Source organism: Stylophora pistillata, chromosome 10 (genome assembly GCF_964205215.1).
Source record: "Stylophora pistillata chromosome 10, jaStyPist1.2, whole genome shotgun sequence".
Classification (NCBI taxonomy): Eukaryota; Metazoa; Cnidaria; class Anthozoa; order Scleractinia; family Pocilloporidae; genus Stylophora; species Stylophora pistillata.
The window spans coordinates 2,672,573-2,697,665 of record NC_142528.1 but is presented as its reverse complement, the minus strand read 5'-3'; the positions used below and the strand labels follow the sequence as shown (position 1 = coordinate 2,697,665).

Here is a 25,093-nt window from a genome sequence, read left to right as displayed (position 1 = left end):
TGTTTCTGTGAAATAAACAACAAGTATATCGTTGTGATATCGTTCACTTGTGGCTTTGGAGCTTCTGAATTGTTTTCCTCTTCACAGGACACAATAAGTATCTTCAAATATGGAACATTCTAGTAAAATAATTAATTTTAGAAGCAACCTTTCAACGTCCTTAAGGTATCACACTACCTGTGACGTTTGGTATTCAGAATAATTTGCAAAGTTAGGTAACTAACCAAGTCGCGCTCCTCAAAATTCTATTTAAAAGTATTGAGGGAATGCATGTAAAAGTTAAATCTACAAAAAATAAATAAATATTTTGAAAGCGCGCTGTAGCGGATGAAACTTCACCATCTTTCCAGCGTTTTGTGATGACGTTATAGTTTATGAATTTCAGATGGTCATATATTCTCATCCAAGTATATTTCTATTAGCTAGCATTAAATTAGCTATATGGAGAGTTATCGGAATCACGAATAGAAGATCTCGTATATACAATTTAACAGGCATTCCAGTTTTATAAAATCAATTTTAGGCGTTATGGCTGATTCAGCTTGTCAGCTGCATGGACACACGCGTTCAATTTGATTTGTACCACTCCTGATAAGTCACATGAAATTTTGAACAAATTTCGATGGTTACCGGCGGAACGGTTTAACAGAGTATGAGCTGAGCGAATAACAGTTTAGCAATATACGGTAATGTTTTATGCCCAAGCCAAGCCAGATGTCTTAAGTTCCTGATAGGAGCATGATGGCGGGTTACAACTTGGGTTATGAATAAATTCAAAGCGACAGTGTGCCGATTAGTAAGTTTCTAAGTAAACTGGTGAGATCCAATGAATTCCCGTTCTAGTCTGTTTTTTATCTTGTGATGTCGTCTCACGCTTCGGGTGCAAACATTTATATTCATAAAAGATTTGAAATGAGACTGACTTAAATAAAGAGTAAATGAGAAATAATGCCACGTTAGCCAATGAGCAGCGCTGAAGGCAGACCTTGAGGCCTTAGGAATTCATATCGCATAATTTTATTCTACTAATTTATCCACAGTGCCTTTGAACCGAACCCCTTTTTTAAACTGAATCACAATGAAAATGCAAAGTCTGAAGCTTGTAACAGTTATGAAAATGAAGCAAAGGCTCCAAAAGATGATTTTGATGTTGACTAATTTTGATTCATCAGTAGTGACCCAAACGCAAACGGATGAAAGAATAGCATTGAGCACCCATGCTAAGATTACCAGACAAAGAACGCGTTTGTGGGTCACAAGTTCTCGATATCTGAGGCGGAGATGAATAGCCAGGAATCTGTCTAGACTTAGTGCCATGATACTAAAGAACGAAATGTTAGCGATTGCAAATTGGATGAGCCATAAACTTTTGATATGAAGGTTACTTCAGACACTTGCAATAAACAACGGCTGAGCTACTAAATCGACTGCGAGATCAGAGACGGCAAGATTCAGCAGCAACATTTTCAAAGGTTCTGGTAAAGAGGAAGTTTTCCGTATGGCTTGAATTGTTATACTGTTGAAAACGATCGCTATCAATGCTGCTGAAAGGGCGCTCAAGACGACATTAATGAAATACGTAGAATGTCGTGTACGTTCATCATCCGCCATTTTGCTACGAGGGAAGTTACTCGTTTATATGAAAAGTTCAATTCGACGCGGTTTTATTCAAGCTGAAAGCTTGTCAATTTGAAGATGCATGCAAATATTTAGTCTAAACCAAGCCAGATGTCTTCAGCTGCTTTGAGAGGAGACATGCAAAATGAAGAGCTAAAAACATGGGATATGAATCATAGTGCCCCAAATGAAGTACTAATATTCAATGTGTTTCTAATCTACTCGATGTTTTATTGTGATATCATTCCTGGTTTCGATTTCAAGTCTTTATTTTCACGAAAGATTGGCAACGAGACTGAGACAAGGTAAAAAAAAAAACTAAAAAAGGAGGAAACAAACATAGTCATTGAAAGCAAATGAGTATGAAATGAAAAAGTAAAAAATCGAGTGCTCATGCCATGGGTATCAAGTTAAAACTAAGTGTAAAGAATAATAGCTTCTGGCTTTCAGACATATACCAAACTAAAAAATTACGACTTAAGACTGAGGAGGTTTTACTAATCATCAAGATATCGACGATGTTTCCCACCATTTGGATGTCATAATTAGACAGATGAGCGGTATTCTCCTGTTCAATAACCAAACTATTTGCATAAAAGCCATTCAAAGCTGAGTTACGTCTTCTTTTTTTAATTTGTGACAGAAGGCTGCTTTGTTGTCAGAGTAAATATAGAACAATTACTTGAGAACTCTTTATTGCGCGTCATGAACAACTCTTCATAAGTTTTAAAAAAATACCTATGGAACTCACGTCCTTTTTCTTTCCTTTGGCAAATTCATCTTGAAAAATTTTCGTAAGACAACGTGGGGAAGGGGGGGAGGGAGGGAAGAGAGGATTCTGGTTGTTGAGTCAAGATAAATTCACCAGATGCCCCTATAAGGCTCTGTAATAGTCCTATAACCCCCCTACGCTCATTGACAGTAAATTGTTAGTCAGTATTCTATAGTTCTCCTTTATACTCTGTTGACAACGACCGATCCCTCCTCCGCTCTCCCTGAAAAAACCATGGGATCCCCTCGGAATCTCCCACTCCCTAAGGCAATAAATAAGGACTGGTCCCTTGGGATTAAGGAGTCTTAGCTCCTAAGCTTTATTAACCATAGCTGCTTGGGTACCAGATTGGGTCTTGACATCTAAGAGGAGTCAATCTTCAGTTTGAGGGGGCCCGTTAACCGGCATTCGATTTCAGTTATTTTGAATAATCACTTTACTTTTATCAGTTTTAATTTCATATAATCTTTCGCATCAATACTCCACTAAGTTTTACAAACTGCGCAGCCTTCTATAAACTAAAGTATGTATGTAAATCCTGCTTTGTCCCACCCGACAAAAAACTGTGTCATTGTCAGTTTTGCCTGATTAGCTGTAAAGTTGATGCCAATCAAGAAATGAATGATTTATAATCTTCTGCACCAGCAATGATCGTAAACCGGTAGAAAATCTTGTGATCTTGAATATTTCCTCTTTTTACCATACCAAAATTTATTTCCAGGGGTGTTGCAGTCGAATAATTTTGTTTGGAATAAGGCATAAACTTGCGTCCGTGAACTAGATTCTTTTCAAAGGGAGGGTGGCTAAAATCGCTTGACACAATCACTGAATACATACAAAAGACTACAGGGTCGGTACTTTGCTAAATTTTCCAAAACGCACCCCGAATAAGGAGGCAACAAATGTATATGATCGAATTCTGAGCGAAGTTTATACTTAAGTTACTAAGACATTATTAACCTTTCCAACCTCAATTTAGTAGGTTTAAAAGTCACTGTTACATAAATTTAAAGAAGCAAAATCTTAAAAAACTTAGGAATTCAAATGTTGTAGACACATGAATGGAAAGCCGAGTCAGTTCTGTAAAATTTTTCTATCTTGATCATCCATAATTCTGACGTGAAAATATCTGTCGCAGTATGCCAATGGTAGAATATCGAATGTCTTTCATTCTCCAATAGTAAATAATTGGACTCAACGAGGAATTTACAAACATTAGAGTCTGAGAGAAACAATAAAAATGACATGATGCTGTGCTGCTGAAGCGATGTAGCCCAAAATTTAACCGGACAACAACACTAGTAAGAATATATTAGCATGTAACAAACTATGAATACAAAATATAAATAGAATACCCTGACGACTGCAGATTTTCTCTGCTTCCTAGCATCGTCCATTCACCATTCGGCGCTGCTTGTTGAACTTGTAGGGCTTCAATTTGATTTTTATGGCGTTTTGCTGCAAAATAAAGTCTGCAACTTATAACTGCTATGCAAATAAAACAAATACTCCAAATTACGATAACTACAACTTTAAGGTGGATCCAATTCAAGGAAACTGCTGAAAAAACAATATTTAACACCCACGGTAAAATCACCACACCAACGACACGCCTGTACGTCACAAGCTCCTAATATCTGAGATGAATTTGAACAGCCAAGAAACTGTCCACGCTCAGAGCCATGACACCGAGGAACAATGTGTTAGAAAGTGTATGCAGATTTCCACCGAAAAACTTGACAGTAAATGGGCTATAGTACCTTGAAATCTTCAATGCAATAAATAATGGCCGGGCTATTAAACCAACAGCAAAATCAGAGACAGCAAGACTCAGCAGTAATATTTTTAGAAGCTTTGGTGACGACGACAGTCTTCCTCATGACGTGGATTGTTAAATTGTTCAAAATGATGGCTATCGGGGGATGTTATTAAAACTGGTAACGGGAGAGGGATAATAAGGAACGGGGAAAGGGGAAAGGGGAACGGGGAACGGCGAATAGGGAACGGGTGTACAACGGTAACCCACCTGAGAATTCAAAATGGCGGCGTAAACGATGTTTACAAACACTGATTTTATCGCTAGGTCGCCGCTTGCAGCGAAATTAGACGACTCGCTTTTATTTAACTACTGCCAAGGCGAAGCCACGAAGCCTAGTATTCTGAGGCGAGTATTCGAAGTCAACGTTTCTGCAATGGCTGCCACCATCTGTTCTGACGTCCCTCTTTGTTTCTCCTTCTTGAAATTTGCATCTTTTGGCAGGGTTTGGGTATGTTGGTTGTTTGCATTGCCCAACAGCATTTTTTGCAGATAAGTTTCCCGTTTCCCGTTTCCCGTTTCCCGTTTCCCGTTTCCCGTTTCCCGTTTCCCGTTTCCCGTTTCCCGTTTCCCGTTTCCCGTTTCCCGTTTCCCGTTTCCCGTTCTCCGTTCCCGTTCCCCGCTCCCCGTTCCCCGTTCCCCGCTCCCCGCTCCCCGCTCCCCGCTCCCCGCTCCCCGCTCCTCGATATCCGTTCCCCGTTCCCCGTTCCCCGTTCTCCGTTTCCCGTTCCCCGTTCCCCGTTCCCCGTTCTACGTTTTCCGTTTCCTGTTCCCCGTTCCCCGTTGCCCGTTCTCCGTTCCCCGTTCCTCGTTCCCCGTTCCCCGTTCCCCGTTCCTCGTTCTCCGTTCCTCGTAACCAGTTTTAGTAACATCCGCTATCGGGGCTGATGATGCGTTCAAGTCAAAATTAACGATGCTCGCACTTGTCAGGTTGACTCTTCTTTCTTGCATTTCTATTCTGTATTATGTCAAACACTCTCCTGTGTTTCACGGTGGCGAGGAGCTGTGCTTAGTGGTGAACCGGCGACCACTCGACGGGGAGCTACCGATAACTTAATCTTTGTTGACGAAAGGCCGGTCATCAAAAATCTGTATCAATAAGATCCACATTAATCCTAGTTATCTCAAAACGTTTTAATCAAAGTTCGCAAATAGCATTCGCGTCCTTTTTCTTAAACTGACATAAATTTCTAAGATTTAAGTAAAAGAGTTTTGAATTTCCTATATTTCATGAAACGAACCTCTACTTTACATTTTGGGATTGTCTAATATGCTAATGCATAGCGGGGGCAGCGAGACTCACAACTCAGGTTTTAAAACGGTGAATCAAACTAGAATCAAATTAAAGATTACCTATTTAAACAGTGACCTGAGAGGATGACAGTTTGGAAAATTTGTTCCAATGAAGTGTGCCAGATGATCATACGTCACTCAGACAAATTAAACGGTTATTTTTTTCATTTTGTTTTTGTGAAAAATTGAAACGAAACCGTAACTCTACTGTACGAGTCCCAAGTTTTTAAGTACCAACTGATTTCCCTTCAAGAAAAAATATTTTTGTTTCAACGCTGCGGTCTGAAGCATTAATACTTCCTCTACCAGGTGGCAATGACGCAAAAGAACTTGATTACGTACTTCAATCATTTCCGTCAAGAAAAACCAAAAAATTCATATGGAGAATTGTCAGCATAGCGTAACTGTTCTGGACAGTTTTGAAAACACAAGGGCTACAGGAAGAAGAATGAAACCAGTTCTAACGCGCTTGAGTATCAACCAATTAACTGATAAGCCGCTACAGAAAGAATTCCCATGACTATCGCGTAGGAAATTAACTCTGAACTCCCGATTAAAGGGTACCTCAGAGTTTGGTCTAGCTTGACCAATAGGAACACAGTACAACTTAAGAAAAACGACTTTCGGCTGCAGGTGTGCGGAAAAACCTGCGAGGCACTGAAAGCTTAAGCGATATTGATTATTCAGAATTCATCGGTGTTTCTCCGAAAGGCTAAGCCCCATTTCCTCTATTTTGATAATAACATCAGACTCAGATTTTCATCATGAAAAATGGTTTATTTTCAGGAATATTTGTATTGAGGCGCGGGGAGAAAAAAAATTTACACCATATACGCTTTGTATGAAGTATGTCAGTGTCAGATAAAGAAAAGAAGTCATCAATGAGGCTTCAAATATGTTATCTTCATTTTCTACTAAACGTCGTTGCAAAGGCTTTATCAAACACTCAGATCCTAACACAACAAAGATTGTCACAGAAACCCACTTTTACTGTCACGGTTTTTTTTTTTTTTTTTAATGGCACATTGAGCATCAGTAGCCCACAAATTTTTCTAACAAAATCCGATCAAAACCAGAAGAGCATAGATATGATTCTTATTGGAGCGCTTAAAATTAAGATTTTTATTCCAAGTATTCATGTGTCTTATGATAGAACGCATTATTTTTCATAACGATTTTTGTTATAAGTGCTATACACAGTACTAAAAGTGTACTAATTACTCAGTCAAAATTAAGGTCACAACCGCCTCAACTTTCTTGTAAATTTCTCGTAGTGTGGATGCCATGTGCTGTTCTTGTTCTTTCATGCGAAGATTTCGTTGGCACTGATTCTGATGCCGACTTGCATGGGAATATGTTCCGCAGTACGTCCATCATGGTTTGACGAATTGGTCTTATCCTCCAACAGTAAATAACAGGATTCAATGAAGAGTTGAAAAACATAACGGTCCGTGAGTAGCGAAGGAAACTGTCTGCACTTCCATGTATTGCAATGAAAATAATACAACAATACATTGGCAAATAACAAACTAAAACTACAAGATACACATACAGTGTACTGACTGCAGATTTTCTCGGCTTTGTAGCACTTTCTACCTGGCTATGCTGTGCTACTTGCTGTACATGTAAGCTTGCCTGGATTTGGTTTCTGTGGCGTTTGATAGCTTGATATAGTCTAAAATTAACAATTGTCATGGAAACGAAACAAAGACTCCAAATTATTGCGACGAAGGAGAAGGCTGTATACGCCTTCCTCCAAATCCAAACTAGTGAAATACCCACACTTGATATCCATGTCACGATCACTGCACCAACAACGCGTTTGTGAGTCACAAGCTCCTGATATCTGAGATGAAGATGAACAGCAAGGAACCTTTCTATACTCAAAGCCGTGACGCTGAGAAGTGAAGCGGTGCATAGAGCACATACGATGACCAGTAGCAGGGTGGATGCCAAGGAATTCTCCGAGGTGTTTTGCTTGGACAAAATGACAATTAGTAGGATGTACAATGGCTGAGCTAACAAACCAGCGATAAGATCAGAAACTGCAAGACTCAGGAGAAGTGTTTTGAAAGGTCCCGGTAAAGAAGAAGTTTTCCTCATCGCGTAGATTGCACAAGTGTTGAACACAATGGTGGTGAAAGATGTTATGGCGTTCAAGACGAGATTAACGATGTACCAGACGTCCATTCTGTGGTCAAAGAGAAAACTACTGTGAACATCGCCACAAAGAAGTTTACAGTAAACTGACTTCCAGCTTTCTGACTGGAGATCGTCATCCTATCGAACGTGTAGTTTCCGCTCCCTTATAGCCAACGATATCACATATCACATAAAACGTTCGCCTGTTACTTTCTGTTCTCATAAAATTACGTAAAAACAGGTGACATATTTGCTTAGCTTTATATTGCCTATACCCTGTAGTATGCGAATGACTGAACTCACTTCAGTTCAAAGTTAATAAATGGCAAGATGAATGACTTTCTCTCCTTAAATGATTTAACGACTGGTTCATGCTTAGCGTACGTTTATTGAGGTATAAATTGTTCCGTTTTATTTCGGAATACCCGTCACAATTTGTAATAAAATTAATAAAGCTTGTCGCACTCTGTATTAAAAGAGCTGCCATACTTTGTAACAAAGCCTGTCGCACTTTGTAACAGCTCGGTCTTTCTGTGGAAGTGCAGATAGTGTCCGTTATGGCGAAAGTCCTGCATCACCATCTTCGTCAGTATTATTAATTTTCTTATCGTAATACTGAACTTCTAGATGCTGAGCTAATTGAAAAAGGAAAAAAAAAACATAGGGCGTAATAACGTAACCTATGTTCCTACCGGGATTATAACTTTCTATAATATACAACGTGCAGAAATGGTGGGAAACTAATAAAAATAATTAAAACAACTCGTGTCCCTTTAAAAACCTAATTTAAAAACGACGTCTTAACATGGATTGTTAGAAAAAATTATCACAGCTTTTTAATGACAAAGCGAGACTATTTCATTATAATGTGCTACAATTTCATTTCAAAGTGAGATGATTCTTACTAAGAGCTACAGAACACGGATGCACGCGGGAAGTTTAGAGAGCGCCATCGAAGCTTAAAAGTTGCTCGAGGCATAGCCGACAGCAATTACAGCTTCTCTAGCCTCTCGCAGCTGAATTGGACTGGAACGTTGCAGCCGAATGTGACTGCATACGCCACGATATATCCGCACGGCCGTAAGTACTAAGAGATTTATACCATTGTAACTCAATAGGAATGACATTGGACAAACACACGTCATGATGTTATAACGCATGTTAGGGTATGCACTTTGTAAGAAGCATTACGGATATTTATTTAAATCTATTTGCATACTGTTGACCACCAAATAAAGGGAATTTGTAATTCAGAATCAGAAGCGGATGTGAGTTTCTTAAGTTAGAAATACATTTATTGAGGTCTTGACAGTTTGTTAACCTTGAGGTTCCCTCGCTGGATTCGTGAAATGGCTGAGATTTTTGCGCAATGGAGAAAATTTTGAAACATTTATATTACTTTACTTAAAACAATTTATTCATCATTGAAATTGTGAGCACCAGTCAGTTCAAGCGGGGGCGAGCTCACCTGCCCTTCTTAAAGATGCACAAAGAAACATTAAAAAAGGCTGGGAGAAGAGCGTGTCTGGCGAATAGCACACGTAGTCTTAAGCTTCGAATAGAGCAACAAAATCGATATTTGTTAGTTCCTTCTTTTAGCATTAATTACCGTGCATGACGAAGAAAGGAAGAGTTTATGTGAAGCTTATATCTTTTTCTATTAGCTTCCGCGATGAAATTTACTCCTTTGAAATAGAAAGAACACTAACATGTTTGTGATAATTTGTCTCTTGTCTCACCTTCACACAAGATAAAGTTGGAGGAAGTGAAAGTGATCTCAATACTGAACAATTTTCTAAATATAGGCGCGTAAATACTGAAAGCTTTTCAAAATATTAAGAATCGACTCAGTTCTTCAAAGTCACTCCTATTTACCCTGAATTAAGCTCTTATCGAATAAGTTACGAAGTATTGCTTGCAATTTTCGAAAACCATACATGATAAATACCTTTCAGTTCTCAAAAACTTGAGTAAGAGTCATGTTAAACTTCAGAGTTCCGGCATAGTTAATAGAGGGGACTGGTTATGAAGGCCGGCATACATCAGAGAGCTAGGTTATTGTTCGAGTTTATCGAAGCCAACCAAGCGTGACCGTGCACACACATTCAAGATGGCGGGGGGCTAGAAGACTTGTGTACGTGGTTTGATCTGTTTCTAAAGCGTCATGATGTAGTTCTGTCCACCGGGACAGTTTATTTAAGTATCTAAACGCGAAATTACAATTCCTGGCGACAACTATGCCGTGTTTGGTTGCGGTACATGTCGTAGAACGAAAGGAATCGGCATATTTAAGTTGCCCTCGCTGCGAAATGCCGAAAAATGGCGCAAAGAGTGGCTGAATCAGCTGACCAAAACAAGAATTATCGATAAAGATTTCCAAAGTCAAACTGATAAAGGAAATGTATTTACATGTGAGAAGCATTTCGATCCAAAGGATATCAAAACGTGTAAGTATTCGAGTAAAATATCAATCAAATGGTACCAGGAGAAGATCAAGAAATAACTCTTAGTCCAATGACTATATTTGATGGATGATTTTTGTGCTCACTCTATTGTATTAACTAAACTATACTTGTTACCATTTCAATTAGCTGAAAGTAATTATAAACCGTGACAAGTATTTATTTGATTCCAGAGAGATGAGGAACATGGGTTTCATGCATACAGTCAGTAACAGCTTTTAAATGTAATGATAAAATGTTAATTTTGTATAACATCAATAACAATGTTTCTTGGGAAAAGTATAAGCCAGGTAACTTTTAATGCTCTTTAAAATCCTCTGAGTCAATCAATACAATTTTAGCAATATGGTGAAAAGTCATTAAAATTTATATTGGACTAGGACTGCCTGTCATTTTCAGATTCTTTACAAGCTCTGCTTATTTCCTTACGTAGCGCTTTGGATTCCAACTGCTTTGCTTGTACCTTATGCTTCTGTATGATATCCTTTGCGAAAGAAAAGGAGCGGACTCTTACATACACTTGAATGATGTTATGTAGTACATCTCTGGCAACAGTGCTTTCTGCAGTAAGTTCAGCATCAGAAAAAATTAAATGATATGCAGAGACTACATCTATGTCATGGGTAGATCCTGATATAGTGTCAGTACAATCAAGCTTTCTTATGTCAGCCTTTGAAGTTTTATTTGTTTGGGTATTCTTTGTTATTGTCCATAAGCCTCCACGATTTAAAGATGAAGTTAGCCTCTGGCTATCTGAAACAGCCTGGTCATCTGACTTTCCAGCCTTAAGAATTGAGATTGCTTGCTCAATTTCCGGTGATTTTTTACTATTTGCCAGTTTGTTATGAAGTTTATGTAGAACATCTCCTCCTATGTACTGTAGTCCTTTCTCCTTGCTGCCAGCCAATATAAAATCTACCACTTTGGTAGATAGCAATGTCGCAGCATCCCTAGACAACCCCTCAAAATAAATTACTGCATTTGAGACTACTGCAGAGTAGAAGGAAGTATAGAATCGTTCCGCGTTGCCAGACTTGACCAAGCGACCATACATGTTTTTGATTTCGCTTATACCTCCATTTGCTGGATTTGTTTGGTAGGTGTTTATTTCCTCTCTAATCGAACTTGGATACAATTTCTATCCAACTATTTTGGCTTTTGCTTTGTGGATGATTTCACAATAAATCTCGAAGGTGAATTGCTCTGTTTCCCTTGGCTTTTCGGACGAATCTGCACTATTTTGGTCTTTGTGCTTCGCTGTTTTGTGTCGCTTTGACCCACTCTTGCTTTTGCACTTCTTGGAACACAGTTCGCATACTAGGTCATCGAATTCGACCTATTGCAAATAGATATGATATTAAAAAGATTACAGAATACCCGACATAAAAGCACGATAACAGTTGAACTCGATCTTGTCAAACATACCGAAATGGTAATAGCAAAACAGTTGTTTTCTCTCGCTTTTTAAACTGATGAGGAAGGTTATAATAGTTACATCGTCAGCGGCTTCTGTAAAGTATTCATCTAGCTCTTCTTCTTCTTCTAAAATGTCTAAAATGGCATCAAAATCGTCGCCGAAAATAAAAAGTTCACTACTATCCGCCATGTTGCCTTGTAGTGCAAATCAAGGATGTGCACGTTCGCGTGACATCACGGTACGTTTCAACCTCAGGAGCCGAACAATGGGCCGGCCCTTTCATGTATGCCGGCCTTCATAACCAGTCCCCTCTATTAACTATGGTTCCGGTTATCACGGTCGTGTCTTCGTCTGAAAAGCATACTACTCTGCTTTAGGTTTATTCCTGATAGCTTACAAAAACAGCTATAAATAGCTATGGTAACAAAATGTGTTATCAGTTATCATGTCGCCGCGATAATTGGCTATTTTACCAAACAGATTGTTTTTCCATATAATGAGGAAAATGTCTGCGATTCGCTGCGTGTAGGAAGATTGATCATGAACTCATTTCAACTCTCGATATGAAGAGAATTGAAAAATCGGCAACGAAAACAGATACACAGGATGAATTTTTTAAAACTGACTAACTGTAAGTAACAATAGCTATAACATTGGAAACCGAACGCTAATATTTCTGTCTACGTAAGTTGGGAACAATTTTTAGTGTAATAGGAAAATCCGAGCCATTTCATCTTTACATACTCACTTTGTAAGTTGGGAATTAAGAGGAAATGAATGCCCAATTACACTGAAAAAGAGGATAGATCACAGGTGGCCCAAGCGTGCTGTGTGTGTGGCTTTTGGATGTAAAGTTTATTAACGGCGATAACTAACATATTAGGATCGAATTTCAAGCATACGTGTTGGCCGCTAAGAAAAGAAAAAATTAAGAAAAATAAGAAAAATTTAAAAGGATAATAAAAGCGAGGAATAAAACATGTGCAGTCTCCTTACCTTATTTCCGTACCTGCTTTGTTGCCAACGGTCGTTTTGACGACTTTCTTTGTAACGCGTGTGGAGCTACCGTATAAAAAAAGTATACAAAAAGTATAAAAAAACTTAAGGCTAGAAACTTCAACCGGTCCCGGAGACCAACCGTCGCCACTCGAAGGCCGACAAATTGCACAAAAGTCGACCTATCTCTCTCAAATTTCCACCCGTGAGAGCGCTTACTTATTACCTATCCTTTCTAGTGGCAAAAGTTTCCAAATTCCGCTGCATCGATCCGAGAGCCGCTCCGTTTTACCACCCATTCTGGCTAAATCGCTTTGTAGGTACGCGTATCCTTTTGCCCTTACTGCGGGATTCAAATATCAAAGCGCATCAGAGCTAGCCCAAGCTCTGTCACGGGCTCTTTCACAGTGAATAATTATAAAATTAAACGAGACTTACCTGGAAGTTGAAGTTTGATTGGGATTCTATCAGTCATCACAGAGCAGAGATTACACGAGATCATTACGCATGCGCATAACTGGTCATTTTTTTAAAAGGGTACTATGAGTGGCCACATGAGGGTCTATATGCAACAATGACAAAGGTGCACTCCACTGTGCAGGGAGGATTCAGGTACCATGAAGGGTGGGCGTGTAATCTCTGCTCTGTGATGACTGATAGAATCCCAATCAAACTTCAACTTCCAGGTAAGTCTCGTTTAATTTTATAATTCTATCAGACATCACCGCAGAGATTCCACGAGACTTTAAAGTCATGTGGTCACTCTGATTATCCACAATTCTACAAGGGAGACATCCCTGGAGAATATCAAGTTTGCTTTAATCAAGCACTGAATTTAAGCTTAGTATAACACCAACATAGCATCCAAAACTGATTGCATAATGTGGGGGTGGTGGTGAGATAAACATGCATCCCCCATAAAAATAACTAGAGTTCCAACTCTGACTTGTGACAAAGTAACTGCATAACAGAACAAATGTTAACATTTCACAAGATAGCTCTCCAGTTGAAAATGAGTGAGTCTAATCGCTATATGGATTAGAGGACAACAACATAATGGGTTCTGACAGTAAAAAATATACAAGTGTTCACACTGCAGACAGAAGAACATGTCCAAAACTATTTTCGCTTGACCTTGCTATTGGTTTGTTATAAAACTTGTTGAACACACAGTCACTCCTCCAGCTAGCAGATTTCATTATTGTTTGTAAGGGGACCTTGTTGAACACTTTGCTGGTAGAAGCTGCTCGTGTGCTATGTGGTGTAAACATTGTAGTGTCTACGCCTGAGAGTGCCATAACTTCTTTAATCCATCTGGATATGGTCTCTTTTGACACTTTCTTATATGGCCGTATAACACTGATAAACAACTGATTCTCCCCATCCCGTAGGTCTTGTGTCCTATTCAGGTATTCCTCAAGTGTTGAGGTCACACACAATTTCTCATCTGAGGTGAATCTGGGTATGGTGAGTACAGGCTGTTCCCTACCTGGTGCAGATTGTTTTACGAATTGGTCAATGTAAAACAAATAAGATTTGTCCTCATCCATATGCATATTCTTAAGGCTCATTAGATGGATTGTCTGACAGCGTTGACCTGTTACGAGTGCACACATCATGATCAATTTGTATGTAAGGTTTTTCAAACTAAGATCCGATAGTGGATGAAGTGTTTGAAGATATCGAAGAACAATTGAAGTGTCCCACATGGACGTATATCTGGGTATTTGATCTCCAGGAGTTACAGATCGTTGCCTGTACTGCTGCTGAAAAGCCTTTGTTTGGAAGGGATCTCCTGACAAAAGGCAGGCTATCAGTTTGAGCTTCACTCCAAAAGGATGAGGTTTGTCCCTCTTGAATGGCAAGTGGACATTGGTCTTCTGTGGAGGCAGTAGAATGGGTCTCTTGATCAACAGACGCAGGAGCTTGGGGTACCAGGGTTGGGATGGCCAATTTGGGGCAATTAAGATTGCAAGTGACTTTTCCCTCTCGATCTTCGGCAGTGTGTGTGGCAAAACACTAAAAGGAGGAAAAGCATATACAAAATAATTACTCCACTCAATTGTAAATGCATCAACAGCAAGTGCATTTGGGTCTGAGAACCATGAAACGTAGGGGGTAATCTGACAATTCAGTCTTGAGGCAAACATGTCAATGTTTGGATGTCCCAGAATTGTTGTGACCTCTCTGAAAATATTTGAATCTTGTTTCCATTCAGTTGAGCCATCAAAAATCCTGGACGTCCTGTCGGCTACAATGTTATCCTTCCCCAGGATGTGACTCACTATAATCCAGACTCCCCATGGGATACACCACTCCCATATTTCCCTTGCCATTTGATTGCATGGCAGGGAATGGGAGCCCCCCATGTTACGGATATAAGCAACAGCAGTCGTGTTGTCGGTCAACACTTTGATAGGAGTCTGGTTTAGATTTTTACATAGAGCTTGAAGCCCATGGTAGACTGCCTTGAGTTCAAGGTAGTTTATGTGATAGTGGGATTCTGAGGCTGACCACCTTCCCCCAGTAGTATTGCCATCCAGGCTTGCACCCCAACCTTGGGTAGATGCATCGGTATATAGGGTTTGTGAGATTTTCCCCCTATCAATTTTTTCTTTTTGATATCAAGGCATTAGATATCCACCACAAAATATCAGATTTTGCTCTCCCAGAGAATTGCATGGACGAGTCAAAATCACCATGAGTAGACTTCAAGGCAGCAGCCTTTTCTATTTCTATCTGGCGGAAGTACAATTCACCATAATCAACTCCTGGCAGGGAGGAGACCATCATGCAAATAAGCTGTGCAACCTCCCTTACGGTGGGCATGGCTTGTTCCAATACCCCATGAGCTACCCCTTTGAGTTTTTGATATTTCTCATCTGAAATGGATATAGTCATGTCCCTGGAGTTAAGTATGAAACCCAGGTGGTGAATTGTTTGGGTAGGTGATGTAACAGATTTTTCTTTATGTGGCAAAAAACCCAAATCTTCAAGCAGGGTAAGGGTGTCATTTACATTACGTTGGCATTCATCAAATGTGTATCCAACTAGAAATGAATCATCAAGGTATCCACTTGAGATGTGCCCCATTCTCCTGAGTGCAGCAAAAACTGGTTTCATAATTTTTGTAAAAAGGCGTGGGGCAGACGAAAGGCCCTGGGCCAAACAGGTAAATTGGTATAATGTGTTGTTCCAATAGAATTTTAAATAGTTTTGGTGTTCCCTGTGGACTGGTATAGAGAAGTATGCATCTCGTAGGTCTATTGAGGCCATGTAGCACCCTGGTCTCATTAATTGGGTGCAGGTGTGAATTGAATCCATCTTAAAATGGTGAAAAACCACAAACTTGTTTAATTCTTTGAGGTTTAAAATCATACGGTATGTACCATCTTTCTTTGGCCTTAAAAATATATTTGAGATAACCTGTCCATGTTCATGATGACTTTCTTTTATGATTCCCTTGTCAAGGAACTGAGTAAGTTGTAAAGCAATATTCGAGCTTTCATCAGCTGAAAATCTGATTGGCCCCGGTACAGAAAACTGCACAGGTTGTACTAAAAATTCTATTTTGTATCCAGAGATAGCAGATAATATGGAGGAGTCCTGAGTGAGCTCTCTCCATTTTTGGAAAAAATTTTAGATTCGACCTGCCACTTTGGTGGCTGGGTTCCCTGCTGCAGTCAAATTTTCAGAGGAATGAGGCACACCATTTCCCTCAATCCCTGTCATACTCACATTTGACACATCTATTTTTGTTTCTGTGGTTTGGTCGCCTTTGTCGACTGATAGTTTTTGACTTCTTTTTGATAGTAGTTGTGGGGGTAGCTGTATTGTTCCCTTCTGTGGGAGCGTCCTTGATTGGCACGCCCCCTGCGATGCGATAAAAAATTCCTCCAGGAGTTACTTGTGCTTTTAGAAGAAGACTCTCCATACTTTTGTTTTGTGAGTTGTTGAGCTGCCTTTTTGCTCTCTTTGACAGTTTTCAGTCGCTCTGTCAAATCATCGCCAAACAATTCTGAACTGACAGGTTCTTTGCTACTGCGTATAGTTTTGTAGTTTGTATTCAAATCAACCTTGAAAAGATCTCGACGACACATATTGAGGTCATGATTGGCAGCGGCAATCAGCAACACAGACCTTGTAAGGCTTTCCCATATTTCTTCTGGGGCTGGCAGTGGAGCCTGGTTTTCCACTGTCTCACCTACCTTCCCTGTTAGGTAGGCGAGTGGAGTTAGACCCTTAATCAGGGTTTCTTGCATTTTCTGGATTCTGGCATCCATACTACGTGTGGTTTTCTGGGCAATATCCCATATTTCAGTGTTGACCTTTGTGACCCGCAGCAGTTTGCAATTTTCGGGCCGTTTTATATCCTCTTTGCGTTTCGTCAACACGTGCTCGCTCAGTCCTGAAGCTAAGATATTATCAAGAACTTGTGCAATTTTCTCGTTTAATGCTTTGCCAGTTTGTTCATCTCCAGTGACTTCCTGAACAAGTACATCAACTAAACCGTCCGCGACGGGTTTATCATTGTCTGAGCTTGACCTACTCATTTTTGCCGGGGGTTCCCCCACGACTCCATTATCGTCCTCGCAATCGTCAGGCGAGTCCTCATTTAAGCCGGCATCATAAGCCGCCTTTAGTTCGGCAATAACGGGAGCGAAATTACCTACAACTGCCGTGAGTTGGTCAATTTTGTGGCTGAGTTCGTCAAATCCTTTTGACGTTTTGGATGATTCCTCGTTGATCATCGTGTTTGATGTTATGGTGTCTGCTGACTTTGAAGCCTTTTTGACCTTAGAGACCTTTAAGGCTGGTTGTTTTTCTCTCCTTGTACCAGCATTGGGAGTTTTGCCTGTTGGAGCATCACTCCCTTGTTTCCCCGGCGGCGCCTTGGGGCAATTTTCCTCTACAATTATGTCAAACGCGCTCAGCGTTGATCCCTCTGAATTCATATTGGTAGACAGCGATAAAACGCTTTAAATACAGTTTTGCCTCGCAAGACAACCAAATTATCCTTGTAAGGCAGCGCCTTACGTAGAGGTTTATATATTGTCTGTAAAGGAGGTAGGATGGTGAAGATATTCTTTGATTTCGATTCGCTTGACCAGTCGCACATGTAATGGCGGAGCGTAAGCGTAGCAGAATGACCAGTTATGCGCATGCGTAGTGATCTCTTGGAATCTCTGCGGTGATGACTGATAGAATTAAAGAGTTTGTATAGTGGTTTAGTTGGACTTGCTTTTGAGCTCCGTAAATGTAAATTTGTGCGAAATAATCAAAGAAATAAAGTCTTACCTTCGTAAAGAGTAGTCTGTGTTGTTCTCCTCGCGATTTGAGGCCGTTTTGCTGTGTTTTAGCTTGACGCCCTAAATTACCGTGCATAAAATACGGGAAGGTCGGAAACTTCTGTTGACACATGCTCGCAAAAATCGCTCGAAAACAACTCTTAAATACTTTCTCTTGAATCAAAACTCGGCAGCACGAAAGCCAAATAGTTGCCCTTTAAGTTCACCAAAAAAATTCCCACAAAAGTCGGTTTGTCGAGCAACCAATCCAGCGAGAATTTTAAATTAACGGCCGTTCTGAATTCTTCTAATGCGTGGAAGGAACTTCTTGTGCAGCTGAGAGACCGTTAATGCGTGGTCAACCTGGACCCTAGTCAAATCTCTATCAACGGGTCCTCCCCATAGTCTTCTAACACCAACTCTTCACACATACTAAGGTAACCCGGGTAAACTCATCGACTTGACTAAATCGTCGATACTGTCCATGTTCACTGTTTTCAATGGATTTTTACAAATATCCTCTTACCCGGGGTACCTTATTAGACGGACTACGGGGAGGACCCATGACGCTGAGATGTGAAGCGGTGCACAGTGTACATATCATGACCAGTAGTGGGGTGGATGCCAAGGTATCGCCGTCTGCGGTGTTTTGCTTGGACCGAATGACAATAAGTAGGATATATAATGGCTGAGCTATCAAACCAGCGATAAGGTCAGAAACTGCTTGCAAAACACTATTTGCAGAAAGTATTTGCAAACAAGCCGAGATTAAATGTTTTCATTTCATGGGCTTGAAATCTTTAAGAAAACATTAAAATCCAGCTGAAATGCGATGTGTTTTGCAAAATTTGGCCAAAAAGTGAAAAGTGCGAGCTCTTGTCGAGCTCAACTCAGGCTTAAAAACAAGTCGGGTGCGAGTGATCAGTGAACCAGTCTGTCAGCCAGTCATACGCCAGTCAGTAAGCAATAAGTCCTTCAGTGAACCAGTCAGTTAACCAGATAGTCAACCAGTCACTCAGCTGGTCAGGTACCAGTGAGTCAGTGAGTCAGTGAGTCAGTCCGTCAGCCAGTCAGTTCCCCAGTCAGTTAGCCAATCAGTCACCACTCGGTCAGTAAATCAGTTAGCCAATCAGATAGCCTTGAGGTGCCGGTGAGACACTCAAGCAATTAGTCAGACAGTCAGTCGCCATTAACTCAATCAGTCAGTCAGCCAGTCAGTCAACAAGTCAGTCAGCTAGTCAGGTACCAGTGAGTCAGTCATCCAGTATAAGACAACCGTTTAATTAGCCAGTCGCCAGTCGCTAGCCAGTCAGGCACCAGTCTATTAACCAGTCAGTCAACAGTCCGTCAGCAAGGCAATCAACCAGTCAGTCAAGGACTTTGAAAGAAGCCGGTAAAGATGAAGTTGTCCTTATCGCGTGAAGTCTTGGACTTGATGGCGGTGAAGGATTTGAAGGCGTTCAAGACGAGATTAACGATGTACGAGACTTCCATTCCGTAGTCGTAAAGAAAACTGCTGTGAGCGTTGCCACAGAGATGTTTACAGTATTGTCTCCAGCACCGTTCTCGGGCTGATGAACATGGTCCGCTTTAATGATAAACAGCTGCTCACAGAAATTATTCTTAAGAATTGGTTTTGTTTGCTTGATACTAAAATTACCGCACCCTTTTATCTGCTGATACCACGTCAAGTCTATGCCTTTTTTCTATCCTCACAAAATCAAGATCAACAGGAGAAGTTTCTGTAATTTTTCCATCGCTGATATCTTATAATATTTCAATGACTGTTTTTCTTTTTTCTTTTTGAATGAAGTTTGTCAAATTCAGTTTGTAAAATACGCGCCGGATTTTCATTATATTTCATTAGCATAGCGGCGACGTGAAAACCGAATTTAGACTTCAGAGTCGGAATCAAATATTGGACTGAAATTTTCGAAAGTTAGGAATACATTCAACTGTCTCTTTTATGTTATTTTCATGAGTTTGTAGCAAAACTTAATCATGAGAAAAAGAGAATAATTCTGAACTGTTTTATTTTCCCTAAAATCATATTATTCATCGCAGCCGATTGTGAGTACTAGTAAATTCAATCAAGGGCGGGTTTACTTGCCCTTCTTAAAATTAGCTTTTTCCAATGAATAAACAATCGCCGCCCGAAACCCATTAAGAAAGCTTTAGTAAAGAGTGTACTGAGAGAAGAAGTGCACTTTGGCTTGAGTCAACTACTATACTTTTATTTCATTCTGTTTGTATATTTGTATGAGTGGCCAAAGACGAGGAAGAAAACTTTCAAACTCATAATTATTATTTCTGCTTTAATTAAGTTTACTCCATTAAAGACATTTCTCGGAAGAGGAACCTGTTGTGACGTTTTTAACATAATTTATATTTTGGTTCATTGACATCTCTGTCGATTGCAGTATAAAAGTCCTTTTTTCTTCTCAGTCCAATTGCGAGTGAACTGAGCATATATTTAAGAGAATACTCATAATTATTATTTCTGCTTTAATTAAGTTTGCTCCATTAAGACATTTTTCGGAAGAGGAGCCTGTTGTGACGTTTTTAAGATAATTTATGTTTTGGTTCATTGACATCTCTGTCGCTTGCAGTATAAAAGTCCTTTTTTCTTCTCAGTCCAATTGCGAGTGAACTGAGCATATATTAAAGAGAATACATTTTTATGTTTTCGTTGTGATAGCAAGAAAGTATATCATCTGGATGAAATTAATCATTTAACCTTTTCAGGGCAACTTTCGATTTAAATGACTTTTATGGTCTTTTTGTTTACTCAAGGAGTGAAACTAATTTGAATGCGGAACAAGCTTTTCCTATATTTGGACTTACTGTCTGCCCTATTAAACATTCATGAAGCTGTGGGAAGTTTTCGAAAATATACACATAATAGATATTTTTCTCAAGACGACCTGAACGGATATCATCACCCGCTCAGGATGTTCAAGTGCCTATCATTGTCGCTGACAAAAAAACATCCTTCTAAGCACGCTCAATAGCCTCACTATATTATGAAATGTTACTCCTGGGTTCAAGGGCTCTTCTTAGACTTTCTCAGTCTCTCTTTTTGTTTAATATGATCGCGGCAGCTTTATTCAGTTAAATTATGAACGTTTAGTCAGACGTTGGATTTATTCTGTATATTAACTTTTTATGTGTTTTTTTTTTTTTATAAAAAAATTATGTTGGGTGTTCATTTTCGGGTAAAATAGTTGAGTGATCAGTTTTAGTTCGGCTTCTTCTACGATGAAAGAACTTTACAGACTAGACAAGCCTCGCGCTATTTATTCAGAGAAAAAGGATTAATTGGTCTCCGAATGCATTTATGATATACGTATGTGAAGTAGATTATGATGGCTGCACATGTCGAGACCGATTTTTTAGCGGAAATAATCAACCTCACTTTTCTGCCCCTAGGAAACACTTATGGCAGGGACAGTCACACTCTGACGATAGTGATCTGAGCGCACATTCTACTGAAAACACGCGGGTAGTGCGTGTGTTATACTGCGGGTTTTTTATTTTGCGATTCAGTTTTCCATGAAAGTAAATGACTCATATTTTGAGTAGGGGATAATTTCTTCTTCCATAATATATAGGGGCTTTCGATTGAGGCTCTATTCAGCTGTAAGAAAATAAACAAAATACTGTTTTAACTTTAAAATATTTAATAATCTTTTTAGTGATCTTAGAAACAGGCTTGTAAGGATGAAAGCGTAGTCTTTGCATTTTACTAACTTAGTATATATCGCGTTCTACTTTTATGTATGGAGCACTGTAAAACGGAAAAATCGAAATGCAGACTTCTTAATAATATTTTTGTGTGGGTAGAGGGTTGTTTGGTATAATAAGCTGTGGGCTGTGTAGGCGGAGGGTTGGCTTGAATGTCAATAAACTGTGGGTATTTTTGGTCAATTTAAACCGAAATATTTTGTAAGGATGGGTGCCATTCACAAAACCTAAAAACAAACAAAACAAAGGGGTGCATTAGTCATAACTAAAGAAATTTGATCCAACTATGATCACTAAGTCCTCTGGGGTACTTAAAACCGAATAACATTTTCAAGGCCCGTCTAAACGCACGCAACATTTCAACGCAATATTGTTGGATCGTGCGATAAAAAATGTTCTGAAGAACCTGGCCAAACGAGAGCCATATTTTGCAACATCCAAAAGTGTGGCACCAAAAACTTGACCACTTGAAACAACACCAAACAACAATTTAATGGGATGGCCAAAGGTGTGGAACACGTTGCGCGCAACAACGTTGCAAGATCTTGCGTTAAATTTTGATGGCGTTTGGCCGAGCCTAAGTTTCATGATGATTCTGATTTTTACACAATCGATGCCAAATAAACACTTTTATAAATACAAATGTTCTAGGCATTATCCGGTTTGTGGGTTTCCTCTTATTTGTTTATGTCTAATAACTGCTGCGAGAACTATGAGACGTATGTATCGAATGTCATTTGGATTCGTTTGGGAAGGAAGGGTCATATAATAAATTCTGGATCTTTATTTGTTTAAAGATTTGTAAACCCGAAGTGTAAAACAACCTTTAAAAAAGCGTAAAATGAAAATATAAAAGCTTCCACTCGAGGAAAAGCGACAGAATTTTAAAAAAAAAGACACTTTCCCTGAATTCATTTCGTCAGGGAGTTGTCGGCGTCTACTGTGGAAGCAACTAAAAGGTCAATTCAAAGTTTAATTATATGGTTTTTGGCTGAGCGACAACGCTGTATCAGTCAGAAGTTCTTTGTCTTTCCATCGATGCAAAATTATTGAGCCATGAAAATTGAGGTGTTTTTTGTTTGATTTTTTTTTATGTGATAGCTCTCTAATATATTGTAGTACTAGAAAAAGTAGATAGCTGAAGCTCTCTATTCTAATTCCAATTATCACCATGCTTAACATTTGTATTCAAATTACATAGAGCTTTCCTTTTAAGATATGTACAATAGCAACCGACACGCTTTGATGTGTGCCTTTTCATGTTGCATCTAAATTAGGCTATCATAAATACAAAGCACTTATTTTCTGTGCCAATGTCGTTAGCAGAGGAGCAACAGCAAAAATTGCACTAATATTCTCGTTTAGACAGGCTCCCTACGGTGATTTTGTCCTTATTACTAGAGATCAATTTTTAATATTACAAGTAAACCATTTTATTACTACTTTATGCAGGCTGTTAGTTCAAAAAGCTTATCAAGTTGTGTTATTGTATCCACTCACATAATAACTGTCAGGTGCAATAGCCATAGGAGTTCGACTTGTTATTTTTCTGTGTCGCTCACTTTCCGCACGGGTGTATATTTTTGAGAGTGTTAATGATGGTGTGTCGAATGTGCCTCATACTCCAACAGTAAATAACGGGGTTTAGCGATGAATTCATACACACAAGAGTCCAACTGTAAAACCTAAAAGTTTTCAAAGCAACGCTAGGCTCGTTATTGGCAGTAGTAGCAATACTAGTGCAGTATTCAGGCAAATTACAGACCAAGTACACAAGATACACGTAAAATGTAGTAATGGCAATTTTCCTCATCCTTGCGGCTTGTTCCATGTCACCGTCATCCTGCTCGGCTCGCCGCACTCGCAAGGACTGAATTTCCCTCGTGTGGCGCCGTAAAGCAAAATAAATCCTGCAGTAAACTAATCCTGTGCACATAAAACAGAACCCAAGGACAACAGGAAGGAAAATCAGAAGGGAGGAAGGCATCCAAAAATTGCCAGATACTCCAAGAAATACACTGAACATCCAGATTGATATCACAGCCAAAACAGAGAGTCTGTGAGTGATTAGCTCCTGATATCTGTGATGAAGATGTACAACTAGGAATCTGTCCATGCTGAGGGCGAAAACAGTGAGAATTGAAGCTATGGAGAGGGTATCCGCGATGGCAAACATGGCTTTAAATGTTGATTCGTCAACAGGATCGGCGCTTTTCAACTCTCTAACTAAAAGCACAACGTAATAAGGTTGTACAAATATACCAACACCAAGATCTGAGATAGCAAGACTCAGCAGAAATGTCCTTAACGGCCTCGGTAGCGACGAGGTTTTTCTCATTGCGTAAATTGTTATGATGTTCAATGTGATGGCGGTGTAGGATAACAATGCGTTGAGCACACAATTGGCGACCATCGATGAACGATAGGGACCCTCAGCGCTTGTCATTGTTTAGGACGCAGATGAAGATCAAACGCGTGGATAGTCGACCAGGAGACTAACAGTGGACAAAATGGTAACTTCTCGTGAACGAAAGCAGCTTTAAATTATCTATGACTTCCCGGCGATCTTGATTGAGGAATTTTGATATTAATTGCCATCTGCCAAACCATTTGGGGGCCTACCTCCCGTGAACCTGCAAAAATTAATTTGGGAAAACCTTTTTCTCGTAATATGTCCTCCGAGTATGATGTTTATAAAGCAAGGGAGAAGGCCAATTGATGAAGACTTTGAGATTCTTTATTTCTCGTTTGTTTTTGTTTTATACGAACATCCGAAAATGAAATGAAACTCGAACTGCCTTTTGAATTTACATAATAATGACAACAACGTCAGTTTGAATTCTCTTACGCGGAAGCATTTCGTATGGTAGAATTTCCATTGAAAACCCATTCTGTTTGTAAACAATGATAATCGATCACTATACGCGATAAATTTACAGAAACTGATGACAGTTTCAAAAGCGAGATTCACTGACTTTGATAGTCAGATGGTCTATGCAAATTTGTTATGCCCCGATAATTGATAATTTTACGCGATGAATTTACTGAAAGTCGATGACAGTTTCAAAAGTGTATTCATTGACTCTGATGGTCAGATGGTCTATGCAAATTTGTTATGCCAGGTTTATTCCAAGTTAGAGCAAAAGTCAAAATCAATTAGACAATAAGGGTACCTTTGTCCTGATCCCTAAACTGGTCACATGGAGGCTTTTTCAAGTGCAACGATGTTCTATTTTGGCCGTAGAAATTTTCAGAAGAGTTTATAATAGTTTGATGTGCATGAACGATATTTCCGTGTAAGATCACTGAAACTTAAAGATGTTCTGACAGATGGTTTAAATGTTTTGAGTTGTAAAGTCATGAACAATTTTCTAAATATAGGCGCGTAAATACTGAAAACTTTTCAAAATATTAAGAATCGACTCAGTTCTTCCAAGTCACTCCTATTTACCCTGAATTAAACTCTTATCGAATAAGTTACGAAAAGTTGCTTGCAATTTTCGAAAACCATACATGATAAATACCTTTCCGTTCTCAAAAACTTGA

The 25,093-nt window shown here is 39.4% G+C and overlaps 4 protein-coding genes across 4 annotated transcripts; all 4 read right to left on the bottom strand.

Moving 5' to 3' along the window:
- Positions 1-6,740: 6,740 nt before the first annotated feature.
- LOC148721351 (melanocyte-stimulating hormone receptor-like) lies at positions 6,741-7,988 on the bottom strand. Its single transcript, XM_088736510.1, has one exon. The coding sequence runs from the start codon at positions 7,686-7,688 to the stop codon at positions 6,747-6,749; it is 942 nt and encodes a 313-aa protein (XP_088592636.1). The 5' UTR covers positions 7,689-7,988; the 3' UTR covers positions 6,741-6,746.
- A 5,615-nt stretch (positions 7,989-13,603) lies between these two features.
- LOC148721350 (uncharacterized) lies at positions 13,604-15,608 on the bottom strand. Its single transcript, XM_088736137.1, has 2 exons — positions 15,215-15,608; positions 13,604-15,072 (listed from the first exon to the last, which is right to left on the bottom strand). The coding sequence occupies exons 1-2, from the start codon at positions 15,606-15,608 to the stop codon at positions 13,604-13,606; spliced, it is 1,863 nt and encodes a 620-aa protein (XP_088592263.1).
- A 656-nt stretch (positions 15,609-16,264) lies between these two features.
- Positions 16,265-17,717, bottom strand: LOC148721349 (uncharacterized). Its single transcript, XM_088736136.1, has one exon. The coding sequence runs from the start codon at positions 17,468-17,470 to the stop codon at positions 16,265-16,267; it is 1,206 nt and encodes a 401-aa protein (XP_088592262.1). The 5' UTR covers positions 17,471-17,717.
- Positions 17,718-23,105: 5,388 nt separating this feature from the next.
- LOC148721348 (dopamine receptor 1-like) lies at positions 23,106-23,993 on the bottom strand. Its single transcript, XM_088736135.1, has one exon. The coding sequence runs from the start codon at positions 23,991-23,993 to the stop codon at positions 23,106-23,108; it is 888 nt and encodes a 295-aa protein (XP_088592261.1).
- Positions 23,994-25,093: the final 1,100 nt, after the last annotated feature.